Below are 12,387 nucleotides of genomic sequence, written 5' to 3' on the forward strand. Positions count from 1 at the left end.
GCAAGCCGGTGATTAGAACTCTTCACAGTATAATTAAAGTTTCAAGTGAAGTGGCCTGTCTACTGCAGCACATTTGGTATTTTCTCAAGGGGCTTATACTGTGCATTTGTTGCTCTGTTTAAAAAGATTTTTTTATTGTAATTTACAGTATAAGTTGCGGTTTTAGTGACTATTTTACATTGAAATCCATAATTTGCCATCCAAGCATTTTCATGGTTAGTAGGCAGAGGGCGGCAGTGTCCTTGCTCACACAATTTTCTTATTGTGTCTGTTCGAGAGAAATACCCTTTGGAAAAGTCGGTCGAGTGACACAGATACAATAGCTTGCAAAAGTATTAGGCCCCCTTGAAGTTTTCCACATTTTGTCACATTACTGCCACAAACATGAATCAATTTTATTGGAATTCCATGTGAAAGACCAATACAAAATGGTGTACATGTGAGAAGTGGAACGAAAATCATACATGTTTCCAAACATTTTTTACAAATAACTGCAAAGTGGGGTGTGCATAATTATTCAGCCCCCTGAGTCAATACTTTGTAGAACCACCTTTTGCTGCAATTACAGCTGCCAATCTTTTAGGGTATGTCTCTACCAGCTTTGCACATCTAGAGACTGACCTCTTTGCCCATTCTTCTTTGCAAAAGAGCTCCAGCTCAGTCAGATTAGATGGACAGAGTTTGTGAACAGCAGGTTTCAGATCTTGCCACAGATTCTCGATTGGATTTAGATCTGGACTTTGACTGGGCCATTCTAACACATGAATATGTTTTGTTTTAAAGAGAATCTGTATTGTTAAAATCGCACAAAAGTAAACATACCAGTGTGTTAGGGGACATCTCCTATTACCCTCTGTCACAATTTCGCCGCTCCTCGACGCATTAAAAGTAGTCAAAAACTGTTTTAAAAAGTTTGTTTATAAACAAACAAAATGGCCACTAAAACAGGAAGTAGATTGATGTACAATATGTCCACACATAGAAAATACATACATACACAATCAGGCTGTATACAGCTTTCCTTTTGAATCTCAAAAGATCATTTGTGTGTTTAGCTTCTGCCCCCTTCTTCTCTCATGCACTGAACATTACAGGCTTCCTGCAGACAGCTCTGCCTGTGCCTGTGTTTGTAATTCCTCAGTATGTGTCAGCCAGCTACTTTCACAGCCTAACAGAGGAGGATTTTTATCCAGCACTCTTCTATCACTGATAAGATAGCAGAGAAGCTGCTGGCTTATGTAAATAAAACACACGCTGGAGTGTGCATAGAGGAACAGACCAGCACGGAAGAGTTGGCAGCCTTCCAGACACAGGCCGACAAGTCTGACAGGGGAAAGATACATTGATTTATTACAGAGACCGTGATAGTACAAAGTGCTGCAGTGAGCCAGAACAGAATAGAATAGGTTTAGGAACTTGTAGGATGGTAGAAAAAACGTTGTAATTTTTGTTACAGAGTCACTTTAAACCATTCCATCGTTGCCCTGGCTTTACGTTTAGGGTCATTGTCCTGCTGGAAGGTGAACCTCCGCCCCAGTCTCCAGTCTTTTGCAGACTCCAAGAGGTTTTCTTCCAAGATTTCCCTGTATTTGGCTCCATCCATCTTCCCATCAACTCTGACCAGCTTCCCTGTCCCTGCTGAAGAGAAGCACCCCCAGAGCATGATGCTGCCACCACCATATTTGGCAGTGGAGATGGTGCATTCTGAGTGATGTGCAGTGTTAGTTTTCCGCCACACATATCGTTTTGCATTTTGGCCAAAAAGTTCCATTTTGGTCTCATCTGTCCAGAGCACCTTCCACATGGTTGCTGTGTCCCCCACATGGCTTGTGGCAAACTGCAAACGGGACTTCTTATGCTTTTCTGTTAACAATGGCTTTGTTCTTGCCACTCTTCCATAAAGGCCAACTTTGTGCAGTGTATGACTAATAGTGGTCCTATGGACCGATTCCCCCACCTGAGCTGTAGATCTCTGCAGCTCGTCCAGAGTCACCATGGGCCTCTTCACTGCATTTCTGATCAGCACTCTCCTTGTTCGGCCTGTGAGTTTAGGTGGACGGTCTTGTCTTGGTAGATTTACAGTTGTGCCATACTCCTTCCATTTCTGAATGATTGCTTGAACAGTGCTCCGTGGAATGTTCAAGGCTTGGGAAATCTTTTTGTAGCCCAAGCCTGCTTTAAATTTCTCAATAACTTTATCCCTGACCTGTCTGGTGTGTTCTTTGGACTTCATGGTGGTGTCGCTCCCAATATTCTCTTAGACAACCTCTGAGGCCGTCACAGAGCAGCAGTATTTGTACTGACATTAGATTACACACAGGTGCACTCTAATTAGTCATTAGCACTCATCAGGCAATGTCTATGGGCAACTGACTGCACTCAGATCAAAGGGGGCTGAATAATTACGCACACCCCACTTTACAGTTATTGATTTGTAAAAAATGTTTGGAATCGTATGATTTTCGTTCCACTTCTCAAGTGTACACCACTTTCTATTGGTCTTTCACGTGGAATTTCAATACAATTGATTCATTTTTGTGGCAGTAATATGACAAAATGTGGAAAACTTCAAGGGGGCCGAATACTTTTGCAACCCACTGTACACTTTCAGCAATGGTGAAGCTGACAGTGTGAGTGCAGAGTGGGTGTTCCCAGATAGAAAGCAGCTATCACTGTTCAGACCCTTCCTCTGAAATATTAAAGCGGAACTGTAAATTTGTTAAAAGCAAACAGTTTCACTTACCTGGGGCTTCCCGAAGCCCTCAGCAGCCGTCCTATGCCCTCGCCGGTCCTGCCTGAGCTACTTTCATTACCGCTGACTTACGAGTCGACGGCAACTGCGCTGCGCGCCCCGGGCAATGCAACGCTTTCTTCGTGTTCCCACCCGCTAGAGCAGCTATAGCGGGCGGGAAAGCGAAGAAAGCGTCGAATTGCCCGGGGCGCGCAGTTGCAAGTTGGCGGTAATGAAAGTAGCTCCCGCGGGAAAACGGAAGCTTGGGCAGGACCGGCGAGGGCATAGGACGGCTGCTGTGGCCTTCGGGAAGCCCCAGGTAAGTGAAACTGTTTGCTTTTAACGAATTTACAGTTCCGCTTTAACTTTCTGTAGCCAGCACTGCAGCTTACCAGAATTTTGTCATTTTAAAACTGCTGCAGCACTGGCCACAAATAGTTAATTTGTTTTACCTGCAGAGGAAAGACTGACCTCCCAGAGTGATATCTTATCATCACACCGGTATTAAGCACTAATTCACTAAAGAAGCTTGCATTAATTAACATGTAGTGTTATGCCCATACACACGCTCAACAGCTATCTTTTATGCAGCACAATTATCAAAGGACTTTTGTCTTTTGAAATACCTAATACCTATTGTTCAAAAAGCTGATAAGACTAATAAGAAGTCAATCCAACTGTTGGATTGACTTCTTATCAGTCTTATCAGCTTTTTGAACAATAGCAAGACTTTTTTTTTAGGTATTTCAACTTGTTTCACAACAAAAGCAGTTTGACAATTGTGCTGCATAAGACCGCTGTTGAGCGTGTGTATGTGAGAGTGTTATCTTATCACTCCAGTCAGCAGTGGTCTGCATTGCTGGTCACCTGACCAAGACACATGCGCTGGTGTTGTAGCGCGTTGTCTATCTGCCATGGTGCTGACTGAAGGGACTCCCCACTCCAGTAAACGTCTTTCCTGACAACCCCCGCTGGCCATGGTGAATTGGAGTTGTGTGGATCACCAGCTTTGTGAGATAAAAAAATAGACAATTTTTATCGTGTCAGTGCAGTCAATAGCGAATTTGTCAATTAAATATAAAGGTGTCATGCAATAGGATCACTCTCTCTTCCCTTTTTGTTGCTGTCTGCAGAAATAGATCACTTTTTAGAGCGCCATATTTATAAAAGTGGTGGTGAGCTGAAAATCGCCACTTTTCAGCCTGATCGCTATTTTCATAAAACGCAAGCCTGACATTCACTGTCAACATTTTTGTAAATGGGCAATCTGGCTGATTACCAAATAGTGCTCACCACCTTCATTGTGGTAAATACCATAGACCAGAATAGAGCACTAATTTTTTTTTTCATTTTCAGACAATCTTAATTTCTGCTTTTGTCACAGAACTTCTGTTTAAGAAGCAGCAGTACGCAGCTACAATGTCAGTGGATAAGTGCTGCTGCTTCTAGTGAAAAGTAACTAATGCGGCTGGTGGCCAATTACTCCATGTGAAGCAAGACACCCATTTAGGTATATTATGATATAGTGGTGACAAGATGCAAATTAATCAAAGATAATATAAAGTTATAAAGCAATCATTAGTATCGCTCAGACTACTGCATTGAAGTGGAGCACTGTTTGAAAATGTACTTAAATGTCTAATCTACAAAAACCTTGATAGTTTAACTATTTGACTGGATCTTTGAGATGTTATTTCAAAAAAAAATTTTTTTTTTTTAATTACAGCACGCACTACGATTGTTAGCATTTGGACAGATATACAAGGTATTGCAAATGGACCCCCTCCCATCAAATAAACCCTTCCAGAAGTACTCCTGGTCAAGCACAGACAGGGAAGGTAAGAGTATGAATGAGATCCGTTTTATAAATCGCTATTGTTATGTAGTGTTGTTTCAGAGTTGTGTGCATGTTTTTCACATAGAGAATTTTTTCAGCTGCCTCATCTTAACATTGTTGATCGCTTCCATGTGCTGAAAATAAACCTGTAGCTAGGAATTACTGAATACATTAGCATTACTATTCAGTGGCAGCCGCTACAATATTAAATACGCTCTTCTTGTCAGAATGCAGCTCAGATATTCTACAGTACACTTTATTTAGAGGTCATGCTTTATGTAAATACTGCTCACACCCTCCCAGCCAGCTATAGTGCAGTGTGTCTCACAAAGATCATGCTGGCCACTATCATTCCTAAATACCGGGTGCATCCATCAGTAAATCCAACAATTGTTTTGGGGTGAAACGGTGTTTCCCTTAATCAAGGTTTTATATCATGATGTCATTTTGAGACTGTGATATACTGTACATATCTTGATAAAGGGGTACACTGTTTCACCCTGAAACAATTGTTGGGATTTATTGTTGGATGAATAAAATGTAAACTTCTCTTAGGTGTGGCGATGGTTGGATGGACTTTATGAGGAACTGTAGCGAAAATAACATAATTGTTTACGATATTCATTTAGAGATTAGTTAGTGTTTTCCCATTGTAAAATCTTTCCTCTCCCTGATCTACTTTCTGAAATGTATCACTGGTGGTAACCTCTTTAGTTCTGCCAGTTGGTCTGTACGGAATGTTCGTTACTGAGAGTTCTATGCACAGAGGGAGATATTGCTTGCTTGTCAGTTCAAAAAAGCTGTTCATTCCCACAGTGCTACGAGGTTCACAGACCGCAAACTGTCAGGACCTAGATCATGACATCACACTGTGGGAGGGGTTTCACCACAATATCAACCATACAGGCTGCCCCGCTGATCTATTCTAGAAAAGGTAAAGATTTCTTGTGGAAAAGGGGCCATCAGCTACTGGTTGGAATACAGTTCACTCCTTAGTTAAAGTTCCTCTTTAAAGGATACCACAACCGAACGGTTGTGGTAAAAATGATTGCAGCACTGTGTAGGTTGTAATCAGCACATACCAGCCGTTCCTCCTGCCCCCCTCCGTCTGCAGCCGTTCCCACTTTATACATCCCAGTGTGCGGCTTTATTGAACTTTGACCCGGACATACTGCGCCCTGTGCGCGCAGTATGTCCTTCCCTCTTCACTTCTGGCCAGCGCATAGTGCGAGGCTCAGAAGCAAACTGACCCCTCTGTGCTGCATGTGCTCTCCATTACACCGAGCGTCACATGATAAGCATGTGTAGTGCACACACCATCACACCTCACATGCATGCCATCCTACCACAAACCAGTGCCATCCAATGCGCCCAGGCCAATCAGGGCGGGGGGGGGGGGGGGTGTAGGCGTGTCCGGTACAGACAGACACACATGCATACAGTGGATGGCTTGGAAATTATCATTATAGATATTTTTAGATCTGTGTCTGTGGAGATGTACTGTAATTCATAAATCAGTCCTATAATCAGTTAACATATTTGCTTTTCTGTGTCGCAATGGGAAAGCAGCCAACAAGCAGCTGAGGATCTGAGACACAGAAAATGCTGTATCATTGGCAGCCCTCCAGTGCACCGTGCTGACTGATAGCACAGTTTACAGTAATGAAAATGGGGCATTCCTTTTCACGATATACTGAGGAGAAAGAGTCGTACTTTAGTTCCTGCATATGTGCATGACTGGGATGCCTATAAACTATAGGGGGTTTCATTAATATAGAAACCATAAATAAGCTATAAAAACGTTTTACCTCTTATGGGATTTACCTACTTTCTGTTAGGATGGGAAACAAGGGAAATTCACACAGATGGAGATACAGACAGCACTAAAAAACAGTGCCTAGAGTTCAACACCTGCCCACGCTCTCCACAGCTACAAACTTTTTTCCCCAAGAGATGGGATCTCAATAATTTGCTAGTATTGTCACCTCTGAAATTGTGAACTTTAGATGCATTGCGTTAATACTACCTAGTACATTTGACACACATTTTTCAGTGCGATTGCATGCCTTTTTCGATACAAAGAATATACTGCACTCCACTAGGATAAATCGCTGCCAGGGGATCGCAGGTATGAAAAAGGTCACTTAACCTCCATGGCTTATTACCACCAAATCACTGTGCTTTCTTATAGCCGTGTAAAAGAATTAAAACGTGCACATAGTGCCCAGTATTGCCTGTAACAAGCTACAATCAGCACCCCGTGCTGCACTCCAGGGGGTAGTGCCACCACCATATGAGGGACAAGAGCTTAACTCCCCCTTTGTGGGCACACTCACCGGAAGCGTGTCTTGAATCGCTGCGTATCTCTTGTCAGCCAAGGAACAGAGTCCATGTATAAAAGCAGATTCCGATTTAATAAAACAATATTCGCAGGATCACAGAAAGGTGCAATTGCTCCAGCTGTGGACAAAATAGAGCAGCACGTTACCAACTGTTTTCCTTGCTTCCTTGCATGACGTCAGCGCGCACCTCCGACTCCACTCAAGTATAGGTGCCCCAGTAAATGAAGTCAGGTGTAGGTACCCTCGATAGGTAGCCAAGCATAGGTGCCCTCAGTATAGGAAATCAGGTGTAGGTGCCCTTAGTATAGGTATGTAGGTGCCCTCAGTATAGGTATGTAGTTGCCCTCAGCATAGGTATGTAGGTTGCCATCAGTATAGGTAGCCAAGCATAGGCATCTCCAGTTTAGGAAGTCAGATGTAGCTAGCCAAGCATGTAGGTAGCCAAGCACAGGCAAAGAAAATAGAAAACCTGCAAAAAACAATACATTTTGAGTTTCATGTTTATGAGAACTGTGATGTGATCTTGTATTTGTTTCCTGGTTTGTAATATTTCTATGGATGTATTTAACACTTGTGTGCTAATACGTTGTGTATTCACAATAGCGTTTATCATCAAGGTGCCTCTGTTGTGTTGATGATCTTTTGACTGTCATTTTTCCATAAGACATTTGATGGATTTCAGAAACCATTGTATCCCTGGGTTCATCGTCGACAAGACTGTTTGATAGAAGCCTCTTAACCGTTTGACCTATTAAAGCAAATCCTCTGGGGCCACTGCCTCCCTTCTCCCTCCATCTGCTCTCTAACTGCTCGCACTTCCCCTCCTGCTTTTTTTTTTCTACTTTCCAATTTATTATTTTAATTTGGATGGGAGGAGGAACAATTCTCTCCACATGAAATGTGGAACTGAAATGATATAAACATTACACTTGGGGTTTTCCTAGCCAGTGAAATAGACTTTATGAAAAGAATCTTTGCATTCCACTGTGTTTTTTATTTGCTTTTATTGCATAAGAACCAGACACAGCTACATAGGGCTCGATTCACAAAGCGGTGCTAACCCAGTTAGAGACTTTAGGCGTGATAACCATTGCACCACGCTGGTGAAAAGCCAGTTTAGGCGTGATAAGTTTAGGTGTGATAAGTTTAGGCATGCTAAGTTTAGATAAGTGTAAATAGCGTGCAAAGTCCCGCACGGAAAGCAGCGCCATTAAACTCTATGCGAAGTGCACCAGACTTTGCTAGCGCAAAACTTTTGATCAGCTGTGCACTGCGGTGCTAACGCAGTTGGTGCTTAAACTTATCATGCCTAAACTTATCACACCTAAACTTATCACGCCTAAACTTATCACACCTAAACTTATCATGCCTAAACTGAGTTTAGGCATGATAAAGGGCTTTTCACCAGCGTGCTAACTGTTAGCACCGCTTTGTGAATCAGGCCCATAGAGTGGAGTATATATACTTACCTTCCTCTCAACTTTGTGTTTTTGTTTCTGATCTCCAAAACAAATTTAGTATGATAGAATAGACAAGCTGATCAACTGCAATACACAGTTTTGAATGCTCATATGATTTACTATAGGAAAGAATTCTCTAAACACACAAAAAAAAGTATCTCTTAGAGGAACTGTATAGCATCATTAATAAAATGACTTATTGTTTTACAATATTTATTAATGATTTAGTCAGTGTTTACCCATTTTAAAATATTTCCTCTCCCTAATTTACATTCTGACATTTACAGTATCTGCCAGGTGATCTGTACTGAGTGTTTGTTACTGAGAGTTCCATGCAAAGATGGAGATATTGCTTGCTTGGCAGTTGGAAAAAGCTGTTATTTTCCACAATGTAATGAGGTTCACTGGCAGCAAACTGTCAAGGCCATGGTCATGACATCACACTGTGGGAGGGGTTTCACCACTATAACAGCTCCACAGACCCTTACGATGCTCTATTTGAGAAAAGGTAAAGATTTCTCATGGGAAAGGGGGTATCGGCTACTGATTGAAATGAAGTCCAATCCTAAGTTAAAGTTCCTCCTAGAGAATCTGTCACAAATATAAGAACACCTGGGGGGCACTTACCTGGGGAGGGGGAAGCCTCCGGAGCCTAAAGAGGCTTCCCCTTTACTCCTCAGTAGAGGAGATTCAGCGATGGGAGCCCCAAAGGATCTCATTGTTGGCACGCTCACCTGCACAGTAGCCGCTCTCCGCTCGGGGTCCGGCAGAATTGGCCAAGCCTGATTGGGACCACTCTAATGATCAGGTGTGAGCCGTATAACCCGCGCAGTAGAGCGGACCAGATTGGGCTTGACTATTTCCGGCGGGGCCCGAGCTGATAGCCGCTATTGTGCAGGTGTGCATGCCGACAAGCAGCCAACAAGAAGATTCTCGGGGGAGAATTGTTGATTTGTTCACTGCATCAGCGGTAATCCACCCTTGTGTAGTATTAACTGTTGTATTGTTTATTTTGTATTGTTATACCCTCTATGCTGTTGTACATAGATGCTGGCGCTATATAAATCAATAACAATAATAAAGTTTGGCCTCTTTTCCAGCTGCAAGAAAATACTCAAAATAATTGTGATAGTACTTTTTCACCTACTTTTTGTCACTTTTTCAGTTGCAAAGTGCTGAAAAGTTATATTAAATAGAGGATGAAACAGAGAAAACTCGAGAGAAAAAGTGAATTGCATAAGGGCCAGAGAATCTTGTCACTTAACTGTCCCTCAGAGGAGCTCACATCTAATCCCTACCATAGACATAAGTCTATGTATGTATCATAGTCTAGGGCCAATTTTTAGGGGGAAGCCAATTAACTTATCTGTATGTTTTGGTATGTGGGAGGAAACTGGAGTGTCGGGGGAAACCCACACAGACAATGGGAAAACATACAATCTCTGTGCAAATTGTGCCCTGGCTGGTATTCGATCAGTGGACCCAGGGCTGCAAGGTGAGAGCGCTGACCACTGCACCAACATGCAGCCCCTGGAGGGTCCGCTTTACCATCATTAAAATTTAAAATTGCATTTCAATCAGCAAATGATTTCCAAAAATGACAGTAAACACAAATTGTTCTTTTTATGCAGCCTTCTAACCAATGTGAGATGTATGGAGAACTGTTGCAGTGAGACTGAGCTGACATTCCCAACTTGCTGCAGCAGAAATTAGTTGCACAGGGAGCAGCTTTGTTACTCATTGCAACACCTGGTCTAATCCACTGACTGCCAGCAAACCTGAACTCTCCTATCTGACAATGTAGATCACTTATATTTTATATACACATAAAAGCTAAATGACTAACCTGAAAACATGTTTACAGCCAAACTGAAAACAATGAGGTTGCTCTCAACATAACTAAAAATGTCCATTGAAGTAAGCTGTTAGAGTGTTCTTGTTTGGCACTGGTCTTCGCTTTGCAGCTCTTTCATACATAGCCTTTTCATTTTAACTCTTATTTTTTAACAGTGGAATTGTGAATGATGATGTTAGTGGAATGAGGTGAGGTCTGCTAATCCTTCGATTTTTCTGTGACTTCACACATGAGTTTTTCACATGCTCTAAAAATAATTTTGTCAGAGCAGCCACTCCTGAGCAGATCTAGCACTGTTCAGTTTTCCGCATTTGGAGACTATGGCTTGCAGACTGGAGTTGTTATGGGAAGTTTGGGCGCTCGTGGCTGGCAGGAAGTTTGGGTGCTGCATGGACCACAATACTAATTGCTGCTATAGCGGCATCCAATGGACTATCGGGCGACAGATATAGCTGACGCGAGGTGGGTGTAGAGGGAGAGGTAACGGTGGGGAGGGTAAGTCCACCCAGGTGTAAGTGTGTAGATGGCAATGATTGTTGCTAGGAGTAGGTAGGTGTAGGTTAGTGTTAGCCCTCGTTCAGGTGGATAACTGAGCTGCACGATTGCCAAGCCCCCTGCCTGTGCACTTCAGGTTCAACTTAAATGGAACATTCAGCCAGCTTGTTTCCTGCGCCGGTCAGACGCTTGTTAGTGCTCAGTGCCAGCGCTAGAGAGGCAGACCCCCCCATAGAGTCACATCTGACTACAGCCATGCTCAGTCGCAACACGTTGCGGTCCTCTCCCGCCGGGTTACACCATTGGGTGTCAGCGGCATCACCCTGTATTCAGATTTCTCCAGCGCCTCTTTCCGTATACATCACTGGAATCCCAAGGGATTAGATTGCTTTTCAACACTTTCACACCTGAGTTTGACCTTTTCTCAGATCTTCTGGAATATCTTTTGACTATAAGTGGCCTCATCTGATCAGAGAGGGATTGAATCGAGATTCATTCAAGATTCAAGCACTCTATTGTCCTTGCATAACACAACGAAATTACTTCCACACACTGCATATATATCTTCAGTAGATTTCTGCATACAGTGTTGAACTAGTCAATGCAGCGCAACACTATAGGCTGTTGATCTACCGCCACTCCTCTGCAGCCCCTGATCAATTGAGATTGTCCTGTCAATCATTAAATTAGATTGGTTTACATAATACACATCAATCAAAATTACAATCAATATGGCATGTGGTACTATAGACTCCCAGAAGATTTGATCACTGAATTATGGGTAAATTGATGTGTCTATGGCCTAGGAGTGGTCTGTTGACTTTTAAGACCATTTAGGCAACTGATCTTTTTTTAGATTCTTCAGGGCTGTTGGCAGACACGGGTCGGGTCAAGACCCCTTTTACCCATTACAGTATTTATTATTGATATTTGGATTATTGGTTGTCTGAGTAACTAGTGGCCAAATGTGTGCTGTAGACGTGATTTTCTTTCATTTAATGAAATGCTCATTCAAAAACTGTATTGTTTACTCAGGGTGTCTTTTGAATTATACTAAATTTGTTTGGAGATCAGACAAAAATAAATTGTGATGCAGAAGCAAAATAGAAGAAATCAGAGCTATAAATAATGTCATACCTCTGTGTGGAATGTATATATAATAAACTAGGCATTAAGCCCGCCTGTTTAAAACTGAGGCTAGGGCTCTGCCGCGACCCCCCTCACCTCACCACCAACACCTTACCTGGCATGCAACCGGCACTCCCTGCCGCGCACACGGCTGCGCCCCTCGCCGCCGCTCACGGCCTCCTCATGTCCCAACTGCTGCCCGCGCGCCACACATGCGCAGTAGCGCAAAAGCACGGACACAGGGACACGGGGTTTGTTATATAGCATTATCGTGTATTTTCTACATATACAAATACAAAAGCTAAATAAATTCAGTGCAATCAGTTTTTAAATATCTTTTAAGCTTTTTATGTGATCATAACCATGTCTTTATTTAAACTTTGGCAGGATTAAAGAGGCCATACGATGATGGTTCTTGCGATGACAAGGACCCGAATAAAAAAATGAGACGTAACTTGCGCAAAAGTAAGTATTTTTCTCGTTTAGAGCCATAATACAGAAAACTACAAAAACATGATTCTAACACATTATGCAGTATG

General features: G+C 42.6%; 1 protein-coding gene across 5 annotated transcripts in view; it reads left to right on the forward strand.

Moving 5' to 3' along the window:
- Nucleotides 1-12,387, forward strand: part of STRBP (spermatid perinuclear RNA binding protein) — a 278,568-nt gene that overhangs the window by 218,073 nt on the left and 48,108 nt on the right. For all 5 annotated transcript variants that reach the window (XM_068248150.1, XM_068248154.1, XM_068248153.1 and 2 more), the window contains 2 exons: nucleotides 4,458-4,569; nucleotides 12,236-12,313. In XM_068248150.1, coding sequence (XP_068104251.1) covers nucleotides 4,458-4,569; nucleotides 12,236-12,313 — 190 coding nt within the window. The remainder of the gene's footprint in view (nucleotides 1-4,457; nucleotides 4,570-12,235; nucleotides 12,314-12,387) is intronic.

This window comes from Hyperolius riggenbachi, chromosome 8 (genome assembly GCF_040937935.1).
Source record: "Hyperolius riggenbachi isolate aHypRig1 chromosome 8, aHypRig1.pri, whole genome shotgun sequence".
Classification (NCBI taxonomy): Eukaryota; Metazoa; Chordata; class Amphibia; order Anura; family Hyperoliidae; genus Hyperolius; species Hyperolius riggenbachi.